The sequence below is a fragment of the Colletotrichum spaethianum genome, assembly GCF_022836535.1.
Source record: "Colletotrichum spaethianum MAFF 239500 DNA, contig40, whole genome shotgun sequence".
Taxonomy (NCBI): Eukaryota; Fungi; Ascomycota; class Sordariomycetes; order Glomerellales; family Glomerellaceae; genus Colletotrichum; species Colletotrichum spaethianum.
The window spans coordinates 244,119-271,490 of record NW_026054810.1 but is presented as its reverse complement, the minus strand read 5'-3'; the positions used below and the strand labels follow the sequence as shown (position 1 = coordinate 271,490).

At 56.9% G+C, this 27,372-nt stretch overlaps 6 protein-coding genes across 6 annotated transcripts; 4 read left to right on the top strand and 2 right to left on the bottom strand.

Moving 5' to 3' along the window:
- Window positions 1-5,269: 5,269 nt before the first annotated feature.
- On the bottom strand, window positions 5,270-5,458 carry ColSpa_10935 (uncharacterized protein; the record flags this gene model as incomplete). Its single annotated transcript, XM_049277147.1, has 1 exon — window positions 5,270-5,458. The coding sequence occupies one exon, from the start codon at window positions 5,456-5,458 to the stop codon at window positions 5,270-5,272; it is 189 nt and encodes a 62-aa protein (XP_049133104.1).
- A 469-nt stretch (window positions 5,459-5,927) lies between these two features.
- Window positions 5,928-8,116, bottom strand: ColSpa_10934 (1-phosphatidylinositol 4,5-bisphosphate phosphodiesterase 1; the record flags this gene model as incomplete). The annotated part of the gene is made up of 2 exons (XM_049277146.1): window positions 5,928-7,409; window positions 7,466-8,116. The coding sequence occupies 2 exons, from the start codon at window positions 8,114-8,116 to the stop codon at window positions 5,928-5,930; spliced, it is 2,133 nt and encodes a 710-aa protein (XP_049133103.1).
- Window positions 8,117-10,447: 2,331 nt separating this feature from the next.
- On the top strand, window positions 10,448-10,802 carry ColSpa_10933 (uncharacterized protein; the record flags this gene model as incomplete). Its single annotated transcript, XM_049277145.1, has 2 exons — window positions 10,448-10,536; window positions 10,601-10,802. 2 exons carry the CDS (start codon window positions 10,448-10,450, stop codon window positions 10,800-10,802), a joined length of 291 nt encoding a protein of 96 aa, XP_049133102.1.
- A 7,599-nt stretch (window positions 10,803-18,401) lies between these two features.
- ColSpa_10932 (uncharacterized protein) lies at window positions 18,402-21,057 on the top strand (the record flags this gene model as incomplete). The annotated part of the gene is made up of 3 exons (XM_049277144.1): window positions 18,402-18,475; window positions 18,531-19,292; window positions 19,386-21,057. The coding sequence occupies 3 exons, from the start codon at window positions 18,402-18,404 to the stop codon at window positions 21,055-21,057; spliced, it is 2,508 nt and encodes an 835-aa protein (XP_049133101.1).
- Window positions 21,058-21,098: 41 nt separating this feature from the next.
- Window positions 21,099-21,521, top strand: ColSpa_10931 (uncharacterized protein; the record flags this gene model as incomplete). Its single annotated transcript, XM_049277143.1, has 1 exon — window positions 21,099-21,521. The coding sequence occupies one exon, from the start codon at window positions 21,099-21,101 to the stop codon at window positions 21,519-21,521; it is 423 nt and encodes a 140-aa protein (XP_049133100.1).
- Window positions 21,522-23,104: 1,583 nt separating this feature from the next.
- Window positions 23,105-26,767, top strand: ColSpa_10930 (uncharacterized protein; the record flags this gene model as incomplete). The annotated part of the gene is made up of 5 exons (XM_049277142.1): window positions 23,105-23,814; window positions 23,867-24,635; window positions 24,776-25,164; window positions 25,227-25,457; window positions 25,510-26,767. 5 exons carry the CDS (start codon window positions 23,105-23,107, stop codon window positions 26,765-26,767), a joined length of 3,357 nt encoding a protein of 1,118 aa, XP_049133099.1.
- Window positions 26,768-27,372: the final 605 nt, after the last annotated feature.

Here is a 27,372-nt window from a genome sequence, read left to right as displayed (position 1 = left end):
GGCACGGCTCGACGGCGACGAAAGTCCTTCCGTGAGAGATTTTCTGGGCGTGCCTGAGCAGTCACCGGCCGGCCTGCTCGTTCGCAGACCGGTGCGTTTGAAGCTGGCGGGATACCAGTCATCCTGCGTGAGGCCCTGGCTCGGATGGACTGAATTACAGGAACCGCCAACAATCGAGAGAGAAAAAAGAAGACCCCTCTAATAGCCAGCCGCATGCCGGCCTGTTTCGCTGGCCACGGCGCACTCCCTACTGCAAAGGACAGAAGCCCAGCCTCATCCCAAAGTGCTGGATCGAGGTGGTCGCACCGCCGACCGCCCACGTTGTGTAGTATCAGCTGTCACCGGCCGCGATCTACGTTGCGCACGCGCTATGTATCTTTGCCGCCACGAGACGGGGACGCTACACGACACGGCCAGACGCCGATGGCTGTGTATCACAACCCCCTCCTTGTCAGAGCGACGCCCACGAGGTTGACGTATTTGCCAATTCGGCCCACGATGCGACGTCACATTGTTCCTTCTCGACCGCTTTGCTGTCCGCCGTACAATAGAACCTCCGCCTGAGGACTCGGAAGTCTTTCGTTTTTGGGGGCACCTGGTGCAATCCCGGCTGTTCTCGCGTGTGCCCCGCCGTCCTTCTGAAGCAATGGCGCTGATCGCCTCATCGGTCCGGGTATGGTTGTGCTAGGCCCAATCAACCAGGGACGAAATCCATGGATTGGTCGATGATTCATGGAGTCGCGGCTTCTCCCGCTCTCCGAGGGATCCTGCCGGCTGTGTGCGCCTTCGCCTTAGACGACAGCCTCAAGGCGGCGATATCGAATCAGGGCGTGGGCAGGCTCACCGACTGTCGTCGACCGGGTCTGGATCCCAGTTTTCGATCCGTCCGTCACCGAAATCTCCATCGACATTCTCCTTGTACCGAGCCAAGAGCGCCATCAGAAATCCCATGTCTCATACCACATGGTTTCATATGCCTGCCAGGCAAACTGACATATCAATTATTCTCAGCAAAATCACATCGTTGTCACTTTTGACCAACGCTAGTGGGCCGCGACCTGAGCCTCCAACCACACCGACGACGAATTGCGGTCACTAACCGAGGTACCGACGCCCTGCGCCTTCCAATCAGCGCCTCCTGACAAGTCCGCATACTGGTGCAGGCGCCGGTATGTAGGGCCATCCAATGAGCGGCAGGAGGGCTTCTGAGCGCTCCAATACGCATCGAGTGTGTGCACGTCAAGCATGCAAACCTGCCGATATGACCTGTCACTTGGCACATGAGATGCACGGCCGATCAGGTTTTTTGACAAAAAAAACCCGAGCAAGTCCGATGTACTGGCCACGACAGCTGATTTCGTTGAGGCTTTGTTCGACAAAACGATATGTCACATTAGCCACATCGCCTGGCTACGAGTCTACACCACCCAACGCCCGGTTTCCGCCATGATCGCCAAGTCGATGAGCTGGCGGCTTTTGTTTGGTATGCTGCTCCTCAAGGAACCTATGGGTAATCGACTGACCACCGAATCACGATGACGGGGAGATCTTGCAAGTCTCAAGAGGCTCTCTGCTTGGCAAGGCTCGTGTCAGCCGACACTGACCGGATCTCGTCGGATACGTCCAACCTGGTTTAGCAGTGACCCAAGCCTCCTCCCTTGCCCTGAGGTATTCGCTTGCACATATGTCGCATGCCGAGCCCATCCACCACTGGTCAGGGAGCATCATTCAGCACGGTGTAAGCATGTTGTTTGCAGCTCTTTTCATTGTCGACAACTGTCCTCTTGCAATGAGGATGCTGGCACACATGCAACCACCCCCACGAAGACGTGATGTTGTGTACCCCCAGCTTTGAAGGGAAGGGCAGGTTTCATCAAGCCCCAAACGTCAAACGCCAGTATCTTTGACAAAGAATGCGGCTATTTCGTGTTCTCGGGTCAGCCATTTTCCCGGGTACCGCCTGGTCGACGCGTCACTCCTGCAAGCCCGATAAGTCGAGGCTGGCTTTGGAGCAGACAGCAGCTCCCTCCTCTCCTGCGCAAGACAACAGGAGACGACTTGTGCCTTGGCCATGGAGGTCCAAGTCTCAGGCGGATCCCGTTTCGAAGCTCCATCTGATCCACGATCGATCTGTCCTTCGGTCTCCTGATCATCTCCATGTTTGACACCAGAATCTCGGTTGCTTCTTTGCCAACGACAGGCATACCTGGCTAGTCGACCAGACTGTCGGAACCGTCCTTTAGCGTTCCGGTTGCTGTACCACATGGTCATTCATACAGCCGAGAGACAGAAGCGGGCTGCTGCATCTTGACCGCCTCCGACTCGGATGATCTTTACCGAGATGTTTGGACCCAGAGTTCAAATCCCGATGGCAACCCCGCCAAACGACGGTTCGAAATGACAGAATAAACGGATGTCTCAGCATCCGAAATCCCTGTCCTTTGCATACGGGACTCTGGATGACTGTCATGCACAGAGGACCCCCGATACTCAGTGTCTACAGGCTAGCCATCTCTGTCGATGCGACCTTGTTACACCGTCCTAGTTCCCGCACCGCAAGGTAACCACACATCGCCCATCTCAACCCGCCGTATATTACCTGTCAACTCTATTTGGTCGGCCTTTGTGCGCGTCGGTTACAGGAGGAAGCGTGTGACTCCGCCTGAGCTACCACTTTATACGGACAATGCGGAGCCCCAAGGGCTGCGAGACGCAGTATCCAACTTGGAAAGCCTGCGTTTGTGGCTTCTCGTTCTCGGGGGATTCTCTACAATTGGACTAGCTGTATCGGAACATCGAATCTCGGTGATAACTGACAGGTTGTCTGCTGTCGGGCCGCACCAGGCAGCCTCTTTGCCGGCACTACAAGCACACATGACGGCCATAATTTCTTCTTGCCGTCTCACATACAAGCAGCGAGGAGGGCCCATTAGCCAGTCTCAACCCTTGCTTTCTTCTCCGAGGACGTGTTCCGTCCCACAGTCAACGGCCACGCTGGACTTACGGTACCTGTGGCTACACCGTCCACAAACACACCCCGGTTTTGGACGTCCTGGGATCGACACGCTCCCGCCTGGCATCGCCCGTCCTTTTCGGTGGCATCCATGGCTAATGCCGAACCTGCAGCCCTCAACTGGTGCTGCCGGGTTAGGTATCGAGGCTGCCGGCTTGCCAATCGTGCATCTCTTGGTGCCAAGCTGTAGCAACCGGGCAGGGCTGCAGCGTCGTGTGATGAACCTGTGGGCTGCCGGCTGCGGGCTCGCAGGAGCGCCACATATTCGCAGACGATCGGCCAGCAGGCTCGGAAGTGGGAGGAGGAATCTAGAACCGTGCCTTTGCGAATGTGACTGCTCATTTGCAGGTTCCTCCTCCTAGGCAAGAGATCGGGAGATGGCCTGGAATGGGGGCGCAACGTACATCCTCGTCGTAGCACCAAACGAGGCCGTGTTCGCCTTGAGTCGGCGCTGGAGAGTGAGGGCAACTCGTGCACGCGTCCGCCAACTCGGAACGCAGGTCTGCTGCAGAGGGCGACGGGGCACGACAATGACGCTGTGGCCCCCGATGGCGGAGGGAGGCTCCGTTGCCCGGCTGCTCCGGGCTGTGGTTCCCCGGGCATCACACGACGACAGAAGCATGTGTGCCCAGGTGCGACGCGAAGCCGGGTGGAATAAGCACATTTTGCATTCCACAACGGATGGGCGGGCCAGCGCGGCGACCGACCCTGATGGCCGCGAAGGGGGAGAGGAGCGCCCAGTGAAGAAACGATGATGCGACAGGCGACGCATCATTTCCTCCTCCTCCTCCTCCTCCTCCTCCTCCGCAGCTGCGTCTGTCGATCCCGCCCACCCGAGCGAGACCCGCGGCTACCCGTCCGTTTTCTCTGCATTCCTCGACTTTTTTTTTATTTCTTTTTTTATTTGCGGCGTGTCGAGGTGGTCGAGACACACACAAACACACACAAAAAGAAGTCTCTGCGCCCGGCCCCAAGACTTGAGAAAACATGGGCTTTGGGCTCCGGCGTGGCGGCGGCCCCATGAGATTTGCCTCGGCCGCGTCCCACTAGACTGAGACCGATTTCAGGCGAGGAGATCAAGGCCAGGCGCTCGACGACGACAAACGAGAGAGAGAGAGACAGAGAGATCTTGAGACATGGTTTTGGATCTCCGGCCCCCAAAAGCAGGAAAAGATGGATGCGTTGAGGGGGTGAGGAGGGCGAGGAGAGCCAACGCTGGTTCCTTGATTATTGTTTCTTCCTATCTACCTCTTGCGAAGTGTGGTTTCCCTGGGGTACGCTTGCCTTTGCGTCAAGACGACAAGACCGGACCCCACGGGTTCCTCCTGTGTTTGTGTGTCTATGTGGTGCTGTCCATCCCGTTTGTTCTTCTTTTCTTTTGCTCTCCACCCCCTCCTCGTGTCTCTCATGCGCAATCTCGCTGTCTCTTGATCCCGTCTCTTTTGTGCCCCCCCGTGACAGCTTTCTTCTCTCGCAGCCACCGGCCCCCAAAGAAAATTTCGACCATGACTCTCTCTCTCTCTCTCTCTCTCTCTCTCTCTTCCATGACTGACTGTCTCTCTCCCCTTCCCGATCCCGCCGAGTCGATCTCCCTAAAAATAACGAATTGGCGAGGGACGGGTACATGAGCCCGCCGCCGCCGCCGGCCGCTCGCTGCAGCGGCCTACCCAGTCTCTCCAAAATAAACTCCCCGAGACACGAAACCCATGTCCGTCTCCCCCCCCTTTCCACCGTGCGAGTGTTTGGCCTGACAAAAGGAAAACAATAAACAAGGAAGGAAAAGAAACAAAAAGAAGTGGGAGAAAAGGATGAGATTCGAGTAAGAGAATTAGGTATCGCGCCCGACCGAGAGAGAGAGAGAGAGAGAGAGAGAGAGAGAGAGAGAGAGAGAGAGAGAGAGAGAGAGAGAAAGGAAGATGCTTCCGGATGAAAAAACGCCGCTCCGTAACAAAAACGCCTCCTGTGCTCCTGAATTTTTGTTCCTTTCTTCCCCCCAAGGTATCGAGCTGTCTGCAAATTGCCCAAAGGAAAAGAATGCGCGAGCGTGAACAGCAGAAAAGAAACCAAAAAGAGAATGCTCCCCCCGAAAAGAAATAAAAGTAAAGGCCAAGAGTGCCCATGCTTTCGCCGCCCAAGAAGAAACCCCCCCCACCTTCTGCTCCTGGATCGTCATGTCCGACTCGAGGTACAGTAGAGCTTCTCAGTCTCGTCGTCACGGCTTCTTCATTTCTCTGTAATCGTCACACGCGACTCCCCTCACCGCACCGCCTTGTCGATCTTGACGAGCAGCTTGCCGCCCTCGATCGGTCGGTTTTTGGTGTCCATGAGCCTGATGAAGCGGAAGCCTGGACGCAGACGGTCGAGTCGGATGCACGCCCACGACAGCAGCTCGTCTCCGCCGACGAGCGGGTCGTCTTCGACCTTGAACCTAGAAACGGTACACATTAGCCACCAGTTCCGATATATGCCCTTCGTGTTTTCTGTGAGCCGTTTCCCGCAGATGCAAAGAAAACGGCAGGGTCGTTGCAGTGTGCAGCGGCCCGGCCTGTCAAAGGCGGCGGCCCGCCTTGGCAGATAAGCATCGACGGGCCTATACAGGATAGGGTGGTGGCACTGCATGGAACGACGACAATTCCCTTGTTACACGGCATCTTCTGCGTCCATGACGCGAGCGTGACGGGTCGCAGCACGTCGTTTATGGACAGATCAGGCCATTCGGGAGCCGGATGCCATCGCTGCCCGAGAGCACCACACCGCCGGAGCTGGTCTGCGAGAGGCTCGGGCACGCCGTGCGGAAGGGTAGGCGCGGAGCCGCGTATTGTATTCAATATCCTTCCAAGGCACATGCCTTGAAGACGTGCGACTGCCATATGCCGGTGGGGAGGGCACGGATGAATCCGAGAGAAAAATGTTCTTACCTGAGGAAACTCAACTCTTCCACCACCCTCGAGATCTTGGGAAACTTGAGCCGGGCGCCGTTGTCCCACTCGGGGTGGTCCGTCTTCTTCGCGCTTGTCTTGAGCTTGAAGTCGTCTTCGTCGGCCGCCTTGCCGTTCACAGCCCCGATCTCGACGTGAAGCTCACACTTCACAAAGGGTCGGAGGTGCTTGGCACGGCTGCTGTCGCTGGCGGAGTCGCTGGCCGTCCAGATGTGCTGGCCGGCTATGATGGTGACGGTAAGCTCCAGGTCACCTTGCGGCGCGGCGTCAACCTCGGTGATGGTGTCCTTGTCAGAGCTTCGGTAGCCGATGGGCTTGAGGACCCATCCCTCCTCGTCGGCGAACATGCCCTCGTTGAGCATCATGCCCTCGTCGAGGTACTGCCAGTTGAGGGCGACCATCTGCACGCCCTTGCGCCAGAATAGGCTGGGGTCGGGGTTGGAGCTGTCCACGCGCGCGCCGTTGGGGAAGGCCCGCATGAAGAAGTTCTTGTTGTGAGTGAACATCTCGCGAGCCTTGGTCGTGTGTAACTCGAGGATCCTGCTCTCGCTTATCGAGAAGATGTGGCTCGGCTTCTTGGCCGCTGGCGTCTCGAAACTCTTGAAGTGTTCGCTGTGTGTATAGATGGCCAGGCCGCTAAGCGCCTGGCAAATGGCCACTTTGGTGCTCTTGGGCGGCTCGTTTCCGCTGTTGACCTTGACAGGAGCGTCGATCTTGGGTGTGTTTGGTGCTTTCGGTACTTCCTTGTTCCGCTCGTCGTCGGAGCCCGAGGCGTCCTCGTCATTGGCGAAGACATGCGATAGCGCCGCCGTGCTTGTAGGCACTTCGATCTTGTTAGGAGCCTTCTTCACCTTGACGAGGATCTTGCGCTTCAGTTCCTCGAGCTTGGGAAGACGGAAACGGGGGTCAATGCCCTCCCAAGACTTGTCGAGCAACATGCCCTCCCACTCTTGCTTCATGATCTTGACCATGGCCTCCTGCTGCTCCTTGTCGGCATGGACCTCGAGGCTGACTATGATGGGCAGCTCGTTGGTCTCAAAGGCGGACTCGCGGACGGCCCTGCACACCTCCCGGAAGCCACACGGGGTAGTCAGGGTCCAGCCATGGGTGACGATGGGCTCGTCTCTGGGATACGGTAGGCGGTTCTTGCTCGCAGACTGAGGACGAAGAGTGGCGCCCAGGGATTCCGTGGACTCGCTGGGTCCCAGCAGCGTGGCGCTATCGCGGGGGTTGAGAGATCTGCTGGCGCTGCTTGTGTTCCTGCTGTGTCCGTTGCCGTGGCCGTTGCGATCGGTGAGAATATCCTCGACCGTCTCCTTGACGCTCGCCGCTACATTGGGCAGGGAGGAGCCGGACAGGTTCCTCGAATGGTCAGGCCTGGTGCCCTCCTGGGTCGTGATCGGGGTGTCTCCGTTCCAGACATCGATTTCGATACACCGGCATCCGCGGCGGAGAACCTAGAGTCCAATTAGCGGTCCGGTTCCCAGCTAGTGCCAATATAGAATGAGCAAACCGTCTTGTAAGCCTCGGGTGAGCTTTTGGAGGCAAGCTGGTTGCCCTCCAGGTACGTGTTGTGGCTGCTGCTGATAAAGTAGTTTGTGATCGGCCGGCTCAAGTCCTTGTCCTCACTCCTCAGAGGTCGAACCGCATCCCATCCGTAATGCCTCCACCACGTCTCGAGAAACTCGCCAAAGTTGTATCTTTCCTTCTCTTCGGGCAGGACATCCTCGACGTCGGTCTCGCCCTGGGTGTTTTCGAGGAACACGAGCAGCTGATCGCGGGTCACGAAGGGGTCGCGGGATAACGAGGAGCGGCGCGAGCGCAGGTCGTCAAAGATCTTCTTGAGTCGGGTCTGGATGGCGAAGCTGAGCAGGATCTCGTCGGGGGTCGAGACCGCGGGTGCGTCTTTCGGGCCGGAGGCGGACGAGGAAGAGGAAGGGTCGGTTGCGCCGTCCACGTTGATGATGTTGATTAGGGGCATCGGCTGAGCGGGTTTGAAGTGGAATCCGTCGTGCGTTGGTGCTAGGATGGTGGTGAGGCCAACCATTTTCCTGAGAGTGTTGGCCGAGGTCTTGTTGGATGAGGACCACAGGGGCATCGTGAGGGTTCGCTTCCTCCGCGTCGTCTCGTCGCCCGGAGCCTTGCGGCGCAAGAACTGGAACATTTGTTAGGCCTCTGCAGTACGAGAGCTGTATGCGAGCGAGAAAGCTGCGTGGTGAGGGCTGCAGAGGAGACGCATCGAACGCTGCAGGCCGTAGGAGTTCGGAGCCTTGCATCGAGCGCTTTCCCCCCCTAAGCACAGGATTCGATGGAGAACGTACAGAGAGACACATGTTGGTCTAATTGCAGCGGCTAAGAAGCCTGCCTCCTGACCTCAGCTTCTACTCGGTTCCCTCACGCGCCTGTTGACTAGGTCCGGCGTGTAGCTAGTCGATTGACGGCGGAGGGAGGATGACGAGTCGCTACAAAATAGCCTGCTCTGGTGCTAAAAGACAGAGTGGTACGGCTTCGCAGATTCGGGGACAGGGTCATCAGCCCATTGGAGAGAGCGGCATTTGACTACTATGAAGGAGCGAAAGTGGAAAAATACAGAGTCTACAGGCAAGAAAAGGCAACCTCTAGGACGGAGTGTCGAGGGTTGAAGACGAAGGCATTCGACGAACACCCGCCAAAGGGTAATTTCGACAAGAGTGGGAAGCGTGGATATGCATGTCAGCATAGCTGAGGACATGGGGGGTGAACCGGACGGGAGGGTTTGGGAGGGGACAGCCTCGTCCGAAGGTGTGCCAATCGATGCAAGTGACCAATGGGAAAGGGCGCAGCACTGCCCCGATGGTTCGGATCCCTGCCTTAGGTGGACCCAACTGCTCTTTGGCGTGCTGTTCCTTACCGTTGAGACATTCCAGGCTGCTGTAAAGAGACTCGGTAAGGTACGAAAGAGCGGGCGGATAGGGCGATGGGGCGATGGGGTGAACGGGGACGGCCTGCTCGGATTCCAAGTTCTGGTCGTTGGAGGTCCCTTTGCATCTCGTCTTGTTTTCGTTATGTTTTTTCTTTCCCTATCACGTCGCTGCCTAAAGCAACCCCGTCTCTCGGTCTCCCTTGACTTGGGGAATTGATATTCGGTGACGGGGCGCGCATGGCGCATATTTTCCTCCCCCATAGGCGACAATCCCCGCCGACGACGAGGCCCCCCGGCGTCATCTTGGGCATCCGTTGACGACATGAATGCTGACGGTGGATGCAATGAAGGGAACACTGTTTGGGGGCGGAGTCTGCGTCTGCGTGCCCTGCCCGTCTTTTCTGCAGCCTCTCTGCATCGCGACGTGGAGCGTCACACTGGGAAAGCATTCCACCCGCTGAGGGCTGATTTTGGCCCCCAAACACCGTTCTGCCCTGCCGTGTTAAGCTGTCTTACGGGGCACCTCTCCCCTGAGCCATTGGATAAACACCAGCAAGCGTCGCATTCCTAGGGCATGCGTACAGACGCAAAGTCCACATCGGTCTGCTCAGCCCGTCTGCCCCGTGAAGTGCCCTGTGAAGCTGTCGCCTTGTCAACCTGTCCGTCCATGGCAGGGCGGAATCTCGAGCTGTCATCGGTGACATGACAGACGTCTGATGGTCAAGACCCGTCGCTGGGCTTGCCCCCTGTCGACGTCTCGGGGGTCTCGAAAATCCAACATCTGGGCTAAACATAGCATTCCGTACGGTTAAAACGGGTAGACAGCGGGGTGAGAAAGCGTCAGTGCTACTTGCCGCTTCGCATGGGGGGCGATCCCCATCAAAAGTGATATCATGGGCATGCTAAGGTCGAGGGGGACTGCTAGGTGCTAGGCAGCCAACGACGGCCAAAAGGGGGGTGGTTAAGGTGGGAGAGGCCGAACAAAAGCAGTCCACAAAGCAAGCTTTCCCACTGGGGGAAATCTCCACTTGGAGCGGCTGCTTCCATTGTTTGCCCACCTCGGTGCCTCGAGAGTGCTGTGCGTGCTCTTCGTGACCGCGCTAAAGGCAGGCGAGGACCGGTGCTCCCCCATGCTCCTCCCAACACGAACCTCCGTGTTCTGTGTGTTGTGGGACATCGCTCGGCGGCCCTCTGCTGCGCCTCCCGGATACCACCGCCATGGCAAGTCGCCACACGGCATCGGGGCACTCGGAGCGGCAAGTGGGGTCGAACACTCGAGAGCCTGCGCGCTGCAGTCAACTCTCACGGACGTCCATCCAGCCAAGTCGACGACGTTCAGCATCGACCCGCCTTCTGCAAACTGTTCAACGACGGACCACGCCTCCTCTGAACCGTACGCACCGACGTTTACCAGCCATTCGCCAATCCCGCTTTTGACCAGTGCCGATATCCCAACTCGCTGGTCGGAACTGCCGGCTGTGACCCTCAGACCTGATCAAGGCAGCACCCCGCTTAGCACAGGACTTGATACATCGAAACCGTGACGTAACCCGCAACTGCTCAACGTCCTTGCATCGTCCTCCCACCGCCATCATGTCCCACAAGGCCGTGTCACAGCGGGACAGCGAGGCCGCGGTCAAATCATGGGGATTTCCCCACGTCTTTACCTGGACCGATGGGCCGTACGTGATGTTTGCCCCCTTCCCCCAAGAAGCCGAGATGCACGAACTGACGCCCAAAGCTCAGGAACGCGCACTACCCCCCGCATTCGCACCGCGGTCTGACAACCCATCTGATTCTCCGTGGCAACCTGACCATTACGTACCCCAAGGATGAGACGCCCGAGAAGGTTACCTATGGTGTTGGCGACCGTGTTGATGTCGATGCCGGCCGCGTGCATGAGGTCTGGATTGGCGGCGAGGGCTGCACCTATGTCATTGGGGAGTAGGAGGTGCTTTGACGACACTGAATACTTGTGTGCGTTAGGTACTGGATGTGAAATGGCCGATCGAGATGTTTTATTCAATGGCGTATAATCCAACCTCCAACTCAAAAGGTAAATCCCGAACTCGCCATTGCGGCGTCGTAATTAGTATAAGCAACTGTCCCGGAGAGGCCGTTGAATCTGCGACAAGGCAAAGTCCTGGAACAGCTGGGTTACATATCATAGACTTTGACAGCGAGGCCGACCGAGTCGAACTTTGTTCTGAATCATTGCCTGCACCATATAGAGGCTCTTTGTCCAACTTGAACCACCGAACACCCGGCCAGAGCTTTGGTCCCTTTTTTCTAGAGTCTTCAGGCACCGGATGAGCCGCCAGGTCTGCTGACAACAAGGTTGTTATGCATTCAACTTATTCCCCCCCCCTCCGTTGTTGGGCGCACTTTGGCCTCCTGTCGTCGCTGCTGACACCAAAGTTAAGCCAGAACAGCTGCGCTGAGGTCCGAAGGAAGGCTGCTCAAGCGCACGCAATGCACGACTTCAGTCGACGTACAGAGAAATGCATGGCCTCGCTGGTTCGTGGGGAAGCAGACCCTACCTCATGAACTCAGCCAACCGGCCAAGAAGCAGTATGGCCACGTTGCGGCAGGACAAGCTCGCGCTCCCATCAATGCATGTGGATAGAACTCGCGCTCCTGTCGTGAAAGAGACGGCTTTAAAACAAGAAGAAATCCTTCAGCTATGTGCCCCTGGCTCCTTTGATTTCCCGACTCGCTCAAGAGAATGGTGATCAAAACGTTCCGGAAGGCCTTGGAACGCCGTCCCCCCTCCCCAAGGTCCCAATCAAGATGCGGCGTCGTCTGTTCTGTACAGGCCTGACTCGAAGTCCTCGGGGGGCCAGTGCATGTCGCCCAGGCTGGCTAGTGGTGGGCCTCGTTGTGCTCGGAGAGACGCTGCCTTCAGAACCAGAATTCCAAGAAGCGGTTTCCAGGCGGCCATAGTTGCGGAGAGTTCTTGGTCGGCCCCGTTGCCCAATGCCATCTCGATGCCCTGTTATCCTCAACCAGGCACGCTGTGTCGTTTGCAGTCAACAGCCTGATAGTATCTAGGCGCAAAGAGCCATCTCTCTGCAGCAGCAATGTGCGGTCAGTCCGGGGCCTTCGATGTAACGCGCAATTTTTTTTCTGCTGCCCGCATCCGCTTGGACGCTAGAATTCGTCCGTCCCTCGTCGTCTCATACTTGGCTTTCCGGCGGCTGCCAGCAACTTCTGCGACACAGCGTGTCTGGCTTGGAGCTTGGATTGGATGACGACCCCTAGAGGCTCTACCTAGCAACATTGAGTCATTGCTGGCCAGCTGCAGGCCTTGACTCGAGACCGGCCGATGGACAGGAGCTTGTCTGCGCGATATTATCTGGGAGAGTCGCTCAAATTGCCACAAGATTAGAAGTGAGAGGGTTGTGAGCCATGATCGAGACAGCGTCGAGACAAGCGCGCGCGATGAGTCGCGGACTTAGTGACATGCATGGACAACACTCACGCAAGCCTCGCACGAAGCCGAAAGTTTAGAGACAACCTCGACCTTTTCTTTTCCGAACAACCGGTGTACACTATGTCGTGCATCGGCCGACAACAGAAAGACGCCAAAAAAACAGCCCTGGCCAAGGACAAGAGGGGCGCTGATCAATCCTGCTCTGACAGCACCAGTCCACGGCGCAAACACTTCGGGTTGCATGATCACCGGGCCTTAAAATATGGAGCTTGCCGCGCACCCGCGGCCGGAAACCTGAAATGCCCCGACGATGCTCCGAACAGAAACGGATTCCGTGCTTGCTTGATCGACACTGTGGCTCCGACTCGCTGTGATTCGACGGACAATGGCCGATGTCGCGGTTCAGTAACGCCGCATGTTTGGAGAAACATAGTCGGGGTCCATTGGCCAAGCCGGGTGGGTGGGCGGGACGTACTCCGTCCGCCATTGAGAAGAATCCTTTTCAGCAACATCCTCGTCAAAGAGTACAGGACAGCCTCCGCAGACGAGGGTGGTGTCGAGAAAAGCCGCCAGCAAGATAACGCCGTCCTAGTCTCAGTGATGCTGCGGGTCAGCGGGGTTCGTGTTGATAGCAGACGCGTTAAGTTTGAACGATGGAAACACCGTCCACCGGACAAGTCAAGTAGAGGGTACATTCGGCGTGACAATTATTCTCGTGTCTTGCTGCGTGCATGGTCCTCGGGCCGTGTCGCAAGGAACCCAAGGAACTACCCGCCTGGAGCGTCGGCCGAAAGAAACCCTCGGTGGCAGCATTGTGGCAGATTATACAAACTAGGGACACTGAATCCTTGGCCGGGCCAAGCGGCATAAGCAACAGTTCATGGTGTTGAGGGCGACAGGCGACGGCGCGGTTGCAGTGCAGCTCAGTCCAGCGCAGCGCCGGGTCTCATTGGGACAATGTCTGAGACCCGGGCGAGTGAGTGGGCAGAAAAGTTGGAAGGCTAGGTAGGAAGAATTGTGCGCGGTTCGGCGACTGCAACCGTGCCATGTCGCTAGAAGGTTTCCCGCCGAGGGCGTGGCCCGTCACGTTTGCTGCCAACCCGGTCATTCGGGAAAAGAATTTAACTGCTTTGTCAAGTTGTGCAAGCGTGCTGTCCGAGAATGGGGCGATCTCGATGATGGGCCGTTATCTGTGTCCCCAGCGAACATGTATGTCTGTAACCCACTCAGAGCCGAAAGCAAGGCCTTAAATTGCAAAAGAGTACTGTATGTATGACGTTCTCAAAACGTGGTTCGCAGAATAGGCTAGAGCCTCATTCTTTCCGTTTGATGTGGGGGATTGTGGCACAGGAAACCGGCGATGCAAATTGGATCGTCAAACTATGAGCTGGGAGTGATGAAAGACTGGAGGACCCGTTCATTTCCCTGGGGCTCTTTTGTTTGTTCCGCCCTTTGTACATACTCACACTCCTCTGGATAAATGAGGAGGCAGCCGCAAAAGGCGGAAGGGCAATTTCATGCCCCCTTGAACCTTGTTCGCTGGGAGCGCTGAGCTAATTGTGGTGGGGAAGGGGGGTTGTCCATTGTGGCACCAGAACCAGCGTGAGGTTATCTCGGGGCAGGGAGCGAGCAGTCAGTGCATGGAACAGCGAGTGGTGATCAAATGAGTATTGTCTCGGTCTCCTCAAGACGGCCAGCGGTGACGAACGAATTGCGTGCCATGTGGCCCCTATGGAATAGGAGATAGGCAGATGGCGACGATGGCGAAAGTGGGCACCAAATAAGGTGCTTCGATGCAGCAAGCGAATACGTCGCTTGGCCATCGTCTGAATGCCGACACCCAAATCCATGAGAGCCTGGGAGACACAGGCGACAACAGGCAAGCGTGGTGAATAGTGTGTGCGGTCTCAGATTGCGTTGTCCGACGTTGAAGGAGTGGCTGCTAGCGGCCGATGATCGACGACGGGCATCCCTTCGCATGCACGAACTGCATCGGGGGTCGAAGAGGATGGTTACTGGCCTGATCAAGCATGTTGCCTGAGCTGTTGGCTTCCGGCCAGGATTGGTGATGAGGATATGCTGGTCTCAGCGAGTTCCGAGTGGTCCATCATTGTCAAGTGGCACAATCTGAAACGAGTACCTTTTTTTCCTCGCGCGAACAGCCAGAGAGCCGCAGGCGAGAAATGCTGCCACTCTGCGTGGCGCTGCGTAAAGACGCCGCCAACGTCGGTCGGGTGGCTGAGATTCCAAGTGCATGCCGTGCGAGAGACACGTCCATCGAACAGCGGCCGAGACGGGCTAGCAGAGATGGAGGAACGCTTGACTTGTCCACGGACACGCAATGGACGTCAAAGGCACTCGGCGAGAGGGAGCCATCCCTGCTGGCTGGCACCTGGACATTGTCAGAGAGGTTGGCGCGCAAACCCCCATACGAAAACGAGGCCATGGAGGAAGGGCAAATGACCAAACCATCACTCTGGGAGATCCGGTACCGATGTGAGATGTGGGTGAATCGAGGTAGATTGAACGAGATGAGGGATGGGCCGGAAAAAAAGAAGTAGAGAGATGAAAGACGGAGTGAAAGCAAGAGACAGACAGAGAGACAGAGAAAGAGCGAGTCGGCATCGGGCGAATAGGCACATGGCGATGGACGGGACTAGGTAGGGGGAAACCGCTGAGGTAGGGCGTTTGATGGCTCGCAAGGAACAGGAGGTGAAGCTCCAGGTTCAATGGCACCTCGCCAACGTGGAAATGGCGCGGCGGGGTGCAAGGAGGAGAGATAGCAACAAGGAACAGGAACACGAGGCCCGGCAGGTTGCAACGTGGTGGTGGCTTGACCCCGGTGTAGCCTCCTCGCTTCTGGGCTTTGTCCGAATACAACTTGATTCTGCTGCTTTCCCGCCTCAGCTCCCAGGTCTTTGAAGAACCTGGAAGCGAAGGGGAAGAACAGGACCGTGAGTCAAACGAAGCCGAACAGCAGAAGGAGGGGGTTCCGATACATTAGATAGGTATATTGGATACGTACATGGAGGGTGAGGCAGCTCCATGAAGCTCGCGAGGCCCCATCCGGCACACAGACGCCTGTTTGTGCCTGTCGGTGAAGCTGGCGTTACCTACCTGACGATTGGATTCAACCTCGATAATTAGATCCCAGTTGCCTGACAGATGGCTTGGTCGATTGCCTTCGGCTAAAACAAGCCCAAGGCGCCGTTCGGAGCGACTCTGACGCCCCGAAATTCCCCCATCCAAGCGGATAAGGTCCTTGTCGGCCCAGAAGGGAACCTACACGTCCACAGCAATAGAGTAAACCTGGAACTGTAATGGCACCCAGAGTGAAGCGGGGTCGATCTGGTTCGAGGGTTCCGAGCTTCAGGATGGCCTCATGCCAGAAGACGGCGGGTGCAAGCCACGGTTCCGTCTTCTTCTTATTGGATTCCTACTTACTGCCGTTCTCGTCGGAGATACACCCCATCATTGATGATGACGATAATGCCCGGGCATCTGGGCGTGTTCGCGGCAGGTTTTCGACGTCCCTTGCCACCACTTCGGCTTCTGTTTTGGTTTGGCGCCTAGGGGCTCTGCTCCAATCAAGTCCTCCGACGCGTCGGCGATATGCGTGCGAGCCACACACTCTCGTCCTCTTGTCTCTTGTCCATCGGTTTCCCACCTCCCACCTCCTCCCTCCCGGCGGAGATAACGCGCCATGGCGCATCAAAGACATGGAATAACGCCTTGTCGTCTCCCCGCACCACGCTCACCTCACATGTGTACCCACGGCGCTCTCTGTAGAGCCTGCTGTTCGCCCGTATCTGCCCTGCTGCATCTCGGACACTCCCAATCAAACTCCACTCGACAGCCCAAGCTTCAGCTCTAGCGAGCTCGGTCAAGCTGTCTGTGTCGGATCATACCCAGCCAGCAGCAGTTGTCCGGAGGAGCGCGAAGAGGGGCGAATATGCACGCATCCCACCGGGAGCACGCCTGCACATGCTAGCAAACGTAGAAGCCTCTCGGCAGGGGACAAAGCCAGCTGCTTGCTGGACCGGACTAGACGGACAGCCGTGGACGACTCTAGATCCAGATAACAGGTTCTGGTGCAGGTCGTCGTCGTCGACAAAGTAGAGCTGCGGGTTGCACGAAAAAATCAGGACTTGTGGATACATTACTGCGGAAGGGGCTGGCGGAGGTCTTCCAACAGGACAAGGGACAATCAGTGGGTTGGACAAGGGCCGTCTAGTCTAGTCTCTGCCAAGGTTCCGATAGCCAGACCAGGCCCCAGACCGCAAAATGGCATCAATCAGACGAAATACCATATCCAACCCGCATCCCGTCCAGACGACGTCCATCCATCATCATCATCATCATAATCACCCAACCTGGCCGGGGCTCCATCCACAGACAACAAGAACGGTTGCCGGCATTGTCGGTGTCCTGCCCAGTACACTGTACTTCGGTCTTCCCTTTTGCCCTCGTCGTCTTTGAGCTTGAGCTTCACCTTACCTCAGCCGTCTCGTCTCGTCTCGTCCGTCTCTGTGTCTCGCCCGCCTTTACTGGGGACTCGATGCAACTTGATGCCGCTACACCCTCACGGATAGCCGTCCGACACCACTTGGCCCTCCTTGTCCACCCCCTCGTCCACATCAACCTACCACCCACCCAGCTCAGCACGCCTTTCTCTGCCTCTCTGGCTCTCGTCCACGTTCCACCCGCCAAGACGCATGCCTCTGCAGCCCTGCATGGGCCAACAGCGACGCCTGTCTTGGAACTTGGAATAGCCCTGCCCATTCGCTGCCGCAGGCGGTACTTTGTCCCTTTTCCGCTATACCCCAACCCACCTTGCGCGTCTCAAACCATGTACGTCGTCACCGTCAGTTCCACCTCCTGGTTTCTTGTCGGTGTCCTTTGCCTGTCCATCTCCCATATGCCATCTGAGGCCCATTCCTGCACTTCCCATCCCGTCCAATATTCTCAGACAGACACCTGTTCCCGCATATAATGCCTGCCGCCTCTGTACACACTTGCACAACTCGCCACTGATCCCGGCGACTGACTCTTTAAGAGACCAGGCATTCCCTTTGGTGGAGTTGACGGATTCGATAGACGCTCGCTCGGTCTACATAGTCCGGTGCGTAAATGCTCAGACTTATGCCACCACCACCACCACCACCACCTAAGCTTTTAATTACGCCTATCCCTCCACCTATCACCACCTTCCTCTGTTCGTGCTGGTCTCCGTTGGTGATCTATTAGACCCCTCGAACGCCCCCCCTTCCCTTCATCTCTTCATTGATCGCGCCGGGCCCTGTTCTGCCTTTTTTATTTCATTTTATGCCACCGCTTCTGGATTTTTCTTGGGAGGCATAGGTCACAAACGGTCCACACACACACATACACATCAGGCCATTTCACCGACCCTCACCGCAGCAGAACCTCCGAGCATCGTACTAATATAATCACGCCCTTAAAGACTCACAGAAACGACGACGATTTGTGAGCGATTCGCGCGGCATGGCAACTTCAAACTCGTCTTCGTAACAAAGTTCTCTTCTCGGCTGGCCGTCCTCTAGCCCCGCCACCCGCATCCATCTTCCAAACCGCCCGAATCGCATTGTACGGACTGCAGCCCTCGCCACAACCCGGGCGTGGCACCAGGGCACTATCAACCCCGACTCTCTTGGCAAAATGGGCAACACACATTCGACCGAGTCGCCGCAATTTCAACGGGATCACGCCGAAACCAACAGCAAGAGACCGCCTCACAAGCTGTCGAAACCGAGAGTTGGCAACCATGCCTCTCCCGCCCTCACACCCCAGGCATCGCGCCTGTTGAGCTCTCATGGCCGCACTCTGTCTTCCAGTCTTCCGCCTTCCCGATCAAATTCACAAGTTACAACGGAAGCGCTCTCGGCCGCGCCTTCGCCGGTTCAAGGGTTAAGCAGGTCGCAAACCAGCGCACTTGTTCCGGCTCAGGATGCCCCCCCTTTGGCGGAGCCAGAAACCAGACCAACAAAGAACTGGAAGCGCAGGGCGAGCTTGTTTCGATCCAAGAGTTCGCAAGAGCCGAGAAAGAACAGACACAGAGAGACTGTAACGCTGAGTCCGCCAGTCCCAGACAGAATGTCGAGGGCCAACTCCATGACTTGGGAAACCCAGCAAGAGATGGCTACCTCGAGGCAACTCCAGGTAGAAAGGTATGAAAGACTTGACAATGTTGCAAGGTGCACCAGCTGACTCCTGACGAAATAGTTGGCATATCCCCGGAAACCGGCAATCTATAAATTACAATCTTATGTCGTACGAATCGAGGAGGCTGCTGAACCTGGCCGAGGATCTTGCGGCCTGCGAAGAAAGCTCCATCATGTCCGAAAGCCATTTCGAAGTATCGCCAAGCACGTGGAAGAGCTCTCACCCACACCAGCCACCCGTCTCCCAGCTTCCGCGAGCCAACTCCGATGTATCACTCTACGCACCAGTGCGGCGACGGTCGATGATCCAAACGCCAGGTCTTGCAACGCGCTTACCGACGGACTATTCTGCTTCAAGGAGGTCAAGCTTGCGCTACAGTGTTCCGACAACTCCAGCGGGCGGGCGCTCGCGAATGAACTCGATCGAGTCGAGCGCTTATCCTATACAACCAGTGACCGAGCTTTTCTCCGAGCCCGACTACTTGCCTCCGCCAGTAACAGAACCCATTGAAAGGGCTTTGACGCCTTCGGACATGGATTATCGGCCACTTGGTGCCATGAAGTTCGGTTCATTACGTATCACGAATGGAGTCGCCAGTCCCCTCCCAAGTCCGGATTTTGAGCCCCAGGCTAAGTTCGAAGTGCCGGAGAAGTCGCAAGGCGGGAACGAAGAGTACTTCAGTCGGGATGCTGAGCCGGGCAAGTCGGAGAGTGACAGCAAGAACGTCGAAATCACCGTGTCGGCAGTCCATGCCAGCACTGCTCTTAGTCCCATCAATATGTCTTTCCTTAAGGTGGAATCGCGGAGGCAGGGTCCCAATTCGTTAGTAGTCTCCCTTGCCAATTCGTGCGGAGGAAACCATCTCTTGTAGGGCACCATGAGACGGCTTATGCTGACTCGATTTAGGCCACTCAGTCCAGAGTTACAAACCACTTCCAAGCACACTGCTCTGGAAGACGAGCTTTTCGAAGACGACGTGGAAATGGAGTACTCAGCCGAGGTTCTAACTGTCAGAAATGACCCGAATGCGAAACCAAGTCTCGAACGACTGCGTGCGGAACAGTCCCAGAAGAATTCCCAATCAATTGTTCGCACTGACAGCGGAGTCGTTGCTAGCCCAACCATTGAGCAGCCGAAGCCCCTGTCCAAGGCTGATTCAGGCTACAGCTCGAATGTCTCACTTAGGTCATTCCATGCCAAGCAGTCTGCTTCAGGGGTCGACCAGCGCCGCCGTACTGCATCCGAGGATTCGAGCGATGAGCAGTCAGACGATGTTGCATCCCCGGTCGAGGCAGTCAGCAACGAACGCCCAACTGCTGGCCCTTCCAATGCCGACGGCCTCGCTACTGATTCTTTGCAACCTGCATCTATTCCTCCGTCTCTGCAACCCAAGGACGCTTCTTCTGCTTCTCTGAAAAGCCCTACAATGGCCACTTCGCCGGCCAGATTCTTCTTCAACCTGAACGCAGGTCATTCTTTCCGTAAAGACCGCAAGGCTTCTGCGGGGATTGACAGTGCCAAATCGGCCAAGGAAGCGTTCACATCTCCGGAGTCCGTCCAGTCGGGCGGCGCTAGCCCCGAGGGTTCGACCTCCGCTTTGAGTATCGGGACCGGTTCGCGACGTGCAGGCAAATTCCAAAGGTTCATCAATGGATCCGGCATGCGGGGACCGCCTGCTGTTCACGCGACGCACCCTTCTGACAAGCCGGTCCCCTCCGTGCCCCAGGATGTGCAGGTGAAACTTGGCGAGCACTCTGAGCGGTTTCCGACAACGACTAAGCGCCTGACTCTTCGCACCCAGGCCAGCAAGGACACGCTCAACACTATCCTTAGTGTTGGCAGCATTGTTCCCGGTCACGTCGAGGGTCAGCAAGGGTCTCTGCTTCTGGCCGACAGCAATCAGGTGGCTGGGGAGCCCGTCGCTGAAGCGCCTCAGCCTCTCGAGAAGCCCAAGACACCCAGACACCGCTCTTTCCAGTCGGTACCGGCCTCCATTGCGCACGCTGCTGCCTCTGTAATGCCTCGGCGCTCCCTCCATCGCAAACCGCTCCCTTCCACTTCCAAGGACAGGACGGAGTTCGTCGGAGAGGCAAGGGCCGACGAGATCCAGGTTGGTTTCGAGTCGAGCATCACTGCCATTGGCAACGTTGGCGAAAGTCTCGGTAAGAGCGCTTTCGACCAGGCTTTCATGGCGCTGCCCAGTCAGCAGCCTGTTCGTGCCGCGCGTGAACGGACAATGACAATGACGGCGCAAATGGAGCGCGATTTGAGCATGTCATTCTATTCCGCCGAACCGATGCCTTCAACCGCTCAACAGCCCAATCGGCGGGCCTCACAAAACTTGGAGGTTCTGGATGCGGTGGCCAAGAGGAGGTCATCGCCGCCGATCAGTCTCCACACTCGAAACACCAGGAACACCCGAAAGCAGGCCCCGCGTCCCAAGTCCGCGCATTCCAATGAACCGAATCAGTCAAGGAGGCAGACTTTGCCCAGACGCGCCAGCCGCGAGACCATTCACAGCTATCCATCGACCTCGGCGGCAGCAGCGCTGGACGATGCGCTGTCTGTGCCGCCCATTCCCCGATGAGCCCTCGAAGAGGCATGGCAAAGCTCGAGCAACAATCCGCCATGGGTCGCATGACCGTCGAGGACAAATGGCGCCCAAGCAACGGCCGGGGTCCTAAACTCGGCCAAGATCCTCGCCCGGCCTCGAGTGGGTTAGGTACATCAGCCGGGTACCATCCTCAGCAGCAACTTCGCCATCGATCAAGCTACGACAGCTACATCCAGTACCGTGGGCCTGTGGCTCGGGGACCCCCCACAGTCACCCAGGGCCCCAGCCTGAGCGACAGCTACTACCGACAGCAGCTTCTGGATGTCCAGCAACAGCAATGGGAGCAGCAGGGATATTACTCTCCCGACGCTGTTCAGCCAGGTCTTGTTCGGAGCCACAGCCGTAGTCGGAGTGTGCACGCCAACGGGAACACGCCTTATCGTGTCCTGCACAGTTACAACTCGCCTGCCTATCGTAACGTCCCGATCTGGGGTTGAGCGGTCTATAGCATGCACAGATTTCATCCTTCTATTGCTAGTGATGGCCAATCCATTACATCAAACACTTTGTTTTCTTCCTCAAGCATTTGGACCGACAAGCGACCAGCGAAATCTACACTATCCAACGCCACCCAGTGCCCTTTCTGTTCGCATTTTTTTCCTATGTACAACTTTTCCAGCATACGCAATCGACGTTCGGGCAACTCCGACGTCTTGGCATGGACTCGCAATCACTCGGTCGATTGGGCGAGCACTTTTGTTTCTCCCTTTACACGCACGGCATACACGGAACGCAAATCTTGGGTATACCCTATGGGAAAGAAAGGGGGTCTAACGAAACACGGATAAATCGGCCAATGACAGTTTTGAATACCCACCACCAACCCAGGAAGAAGTGATGGACGGCATCACAGTACACAACATGACTTTTTGGGGTTTTTGGACTTTCTGGTCTGGGGCACAATGGGAGTTTTTTTTGAGTTTTTTTGGCAATACCCTTGAGAATGACAATGGTCTTTGGGAATCTTTTGCGACGGCTTTGACTGGAAAGCCCAAACGGCTGGGCAGAGATGACACTGGATAAGGAAACTATCCGATGAATGGTCACCTGGAGCGGGCCACGGGACTTGGGGAAAATCACAAAACAATTCCGAGATGGCACGGTCGTTTAGGCGAATACGAAGATGTTCGCTATACTTTGCTCGACCCCCCGCGCTGTGATGATCTCGAGTGAGTAATGTGATGACCGTGACGTGACAGCCAGAAAACTCGAAAGAGCTAGACGCAGCCTCTTGCTTGTCGACTCGACCTTTAGGGTGTTCCGATTCGGATCGAGATGTCCAAACGGCAAGGCACGACATGGCGTATGAAGCTCTAGCCGTCGGCCGAATAGTGAAATCTCATCTGAGATGGCCGCCCTCCTCTCCGTCGCTGTTACCGCTGTCGTCGTCATCTCGCCCAGCGGCGGTTCCCTGGTCAATGTTGGTGAACCTCCTTGCACCTAGGCCTCCAAGGCACATGCCTGTAGACATATTTCTCGCTCTTGAAACCGCATCGTCGGTAGCCCAGGCCGACATGGATCCGACTACGCGGAACGGGTTGCGGGCTCGCCAGCGCGCCGCGTCCCGAAGCGCACGAACCCTCAACGCGGCGGCTACTACGGTACGGCGTTCGGCCGGGGTTGGCCCTGGACCCACTGTGGCCGTGGCGCTGCCATCCCGGGTGTAAGATAAAACCTAACTGCAAGTTCAACGATGGGTACCATGCAGTGCTACTATAGACAGGCGCATTTATAGGGGGTGGATGCTGTTGCGAGTAAGGAATCTACAGCGAACTGTACCTAAAATTTTAAATGGGTTGGTTAGGATTGGATGTTTGTGGCTGGCGGAGGATTAGCAGGAGGTGGGAGAGGCCGATCCAGTCCCAGGGGCCATAGAGTTTTCTCACTTCGCCCTATGATGAACCCCTGACGCGTCGCGTATTCTTTCCCAACCCAACTAAGGTTGCAGATGTCGACGACCTCAGTCTAGCTGTTTGGGGCCCCTTCATGATGCACAACGTCTGGAACTTTAGGAGCCAGGATGGATACCAGCAGAGAAACGTCGGCGGCGGCGGCTCCTTTTGAGCCCTCACAAATTCCCCAGGGGGCGCCTGCGCCTGCACCCGCGACTGCGATTGCATCCGAGGACATCGCGACTGAAGCATCGGCGTCTGAGGCGCCTCCGACCGGGTCCACCCACGATGCCGGAATGGCCGAGCATGACAAGGTTGCTGACAACGCTGGAATCGCCAAACAACCTATAGGAAACCAGCGGGCCGTCAACGGCGGCGACGACGACGATGCCGCCTCCGAGGCTAGCAGCGCTCTGAGCACAGATGCATGGGCCTCTGAAACATTTGAGAACGACCTCCTGCGTGCGCTGGACGCCGTCCAGACACCGGGGACTTTCGCCTCCTTCCACGGGCTGAAGCACGTGGACCCGGAGCTCTCTGTGCACGATGTCGGGCCCATCATCCTGCCGTTGCAGGAACCGCAGATCCGGAAAATGATTGACAAGGCCGTCCAGGCGCCCTTTGGCAAAGGGAGCGAAACCATCGTTGACCCAACGGTGCGAGACACGTGGGAGCTGGACCCCAGCCACTTTGAGCTGCGCAGTCCCCGCTGGGAGGCCGACCTCCAGAAGATATGCGCAATCGTGGCCCGTGACATGGGCATCAAGTCCCCGATCAACGCGGAGCTGTACAAGCTGCTGGTTTACGAAAAGGGGGCCATGTTCAAGGCCCATACCGAGTACGTACGGAGCGCAAGTCCATGGCAGTGCATCGGCTGACTTGTATCCCAGCACTGAAAAGTGTCCTGGCATGTTCGGGACGCTCGTCGTCTGTCTGCCCTCTGTGCACAAGGGAGGCGACGTAGTCGTGAGGCACTCCGGCCAGACGAAGACGTTCAAGACCTCCGAGGCCGCCCAGTCCTTCGCCTGCTGGTACTCCGACGTCCACCACGAGGTCTTGCCCATCACGGATGGCTACCGCGTGGTCCTGACGTACAACCTCGCGATCGACCCGGCAGCTGAGCGCCCGTCCGCCGGACTCGTGCGAAGCGAGAACCGCGCGTTACGGCACACCCTGAGGAGGTGGCTGCGCAAGGGGGCCGACAGCGGGGAGGTGGACCATGTCTACTACGGCCTGGACCACGAGTACACGGAGGCGAGCATCTCCGTGAAGGCCTTGAAGGGGCGGGATCTGGCCGTTGTACAGACCCTGCAGGAGCTAGCCTCCGAGCTTGATTTCGACGTACTTCTGGCCTTGACGGAGAAGAAGGAGACGGGTTCCGCCGAGCCCAATGGCTATGATCCCCGATACAACGGCCACAGTCGCAGAGACTATGGCTACTATGGCGGTGAAGACGAATCCGACTATGACGAAGAGTCGGGGCCTCACGAGCTCGAAGAAGTGCTTGAGACGGAACTCTCTGTCAAGGTGCTTGTGGACCTAAGGGGACGTCCCATCCTTCGCGATATGATGCTGTCGCAGGACAATTGTCTTCAAGCCGACGACTTCTTTGACGGGGTCGAACGGAAGGAGGAGTACGAAGGATACCAGGGTAACTGGGTAAGTCACACTCGAAAGACTTTGAAAATGCAGAGCATGCTGACAAGCAATCACAGGGACCTACGGCTACTCACTGGTACTGTGTGACGGTAATCATCTCCCGGTATACGTGCAGGTTCCTTGACTGATGACCGGCGCAGGCCGTACTGATCGTCCGCCGGGACAGAATTGCCCAGTTCCTCAAAGGATCCCTCCTCGGCTCGAACCTCTATCACAATAACGAGAGCATCAAGCTCCTGCTTACTTACCTCGCAGATTCGGTCTTGAAGGGCACGCCAAACAAGGAATCAGCCTTTGCCACGCTCAAGGATGTTTGGAACCGGTGCGCTCACCGGGTCGATGGGGCCAGCCTGAGATTGGACAGCAATGCCATTAGCACAATACTGCGAGCCATCATTGAAATGAAGCAGTGGGACTTTTTCGAGAGCGCCGCTGAGCACATCCGCGGTGCCTTGCCCTTCACGTACTACGAATGGCTCCGTGAGCAGGTTGACGAAGGCAGAGTGCCATTTGACAAGGTTAGGACTGGGTACGTTCTGTCCGTGCCTGCTGTGTTGGAAAATCCATACTAACCATGCGTGCGTTCGACAGCTTGGCCTCCACGGTTCTCGGATGCAACCGCTTTTCTGAATGCTGTGAGGCGATACAGGCATTCGCTCCGGCTGATAAGCCATTGTCCGACGAGATTCGGGAGTGGGTACATGAAACCCTCGTCAAAGGTCTGAAAGCCTCTGCCGAGTCTGCTTCTTTCGTACGGCAGGATGGTCAGTGGATGGTTGAAAACGCGGAGAAGTACGCCGACTTTGACTGGCTTTGCTCCATGTACGTGCCATGATACCGCTTCGTTCCAACGTCAGGCTCACTCTCCTTGTAGCATCGTGCCCTTGGTCGAAGATCACTTCAGCATACCGGCTTTCGCGCTCGAATTCTCGTCGACGTTGATTTTCCATGCCAGGAAAAAGAAGTTCCCAGGCAGGAAAGCACTTGAGCTTTACAAACGACTCGTCAAAGACTTTATAGCGAAGCTGGACTTCACCAAGGTCCACGGCCCCAGAACGGAAGAGCAGATCCAGAAGGCGGCAAGGCATACTTACGGCCAAACGGCACCAGAACCTACGACTACCGCCTACAACGATCTAGCCGTGACTCCCGAAGCCCTGGCGGAACTCTTTGGCACCCTCATCAAGTTGAGCTCGCCTCCGCGCGAGGACCTGGTGATTCCGCTGGCCATAAAGCTCGTCAGCTTCGCCCCAAAGATGCAGGCCGCCGACTTTGATCCGCTATGGATCCCCTTTTTGCAGAGACTCATTTCCTTCCTCGGAATCACAGAGACTCCGCTCACCACCCCACGCTACCAGCAAATATTCTGCGCCATTCTCGAGTCCTACCGCGACAACTACGTCGGCCAGAAACCAGCCAACCAGGCAATGAACCCTCACAGCGGTGTGAACGTCCGAGTGCAGCTGCACTGCACCTGCGCCAATTGTCTTATCCTCCTGACGTTCCTCAGGGACCCTAGCAGGTACGTCTGCCGGCTCCCTGTCGGTAAGAGGGCGCGGCATCACTTGCACAAGCAGATTGAGCAGCGCGGCATTCCGTGCTCGCACGTCACCGATCGGAGCGGGCCGCTGGAAACGCTAGTTGTGACGAAGCTGAGAGAGAAGGAGGACGCGGAGTACGAGGCGAAGCAGAAGAAGGCGGCCGAGGTGTTCCAGTCGTTTGACCAGACGAAGCTGGGCCTGTTGCTCGGCGAGGATTATCCTGCTATCGCGGAGGGACTGTGGAAGCGGCCGGTGAATCTGGCACCGGGACGTGGAGGAGTCACGCACACACCGACGGCGGGCCCGCCGCAGCCCAGTACCTTGCCGGGAGTGAGACCGGCGGCCGCCACGCCTGCTGTCCCGCCACCGAGGAACGTGCCGGTGCCCGGACCGTTTAACACTGCACGTGAACCGGCTCTGAACAGATTCCCTGTGCCGGTGACGGCGAACTCAGGTGGTCCGTTGCAGCCCTTGCCAAGTCTTGGCCCTGCGGCGCTGGCGGCAACAGCACCGACCCCTCCACAACCAAGTAATGTTCCGCCACGGGCTGTGAAGCGGAAAGCAGAGCCAGAGGTTATTGATCTAACTTAATTAGTCTTTCAGATGGCAAAACTAAAGCTGTGATGATCAGTTTGGAATAGACGTGCCCTGAGATGGTGCACCGTGAACAAGAACGAGGTCGGCTGCGGAGCATATACTGTTTATAAGTGCCAAAACGAGACACTCGCTCCCTTGACGACCCTTTGATTAAGATGAGAGCGTTCGTGTTTCCCCCATGTTTATGCTTGAAGTCACTATCAGATTGTTCCACGTCGCATGACTCGAAGTACCGCCGGATGAATTGGTTCCACAAAGCAGCCAAGTTCTCGGAGACGTCAAGTAGGTCTTCATCGTAAGTGGGTGACGTCTTCAACATACTCTTGGCCAAACGCGCCTGCCAGTTTATCGTGCGGGATATAGTGCACGCCGAGTTTAAGCGAGTCATTTCAGATAAGCAGAGTAAGTAGTCAAGGCCGCTCGATGTCAACAATGCCCAAATGAGGCGGATCCAAACAGGACCGCTCTGGAATGGCACCCACAGCCCAAGAATGTCCTCTTCTACACTGCCACGTTGGCACGCCGGATTCAGAGGGAATACCACGTCACTGCGACGGCCATTTCTGGAACTAATATAATGACATTGTTCGTGCATTCCG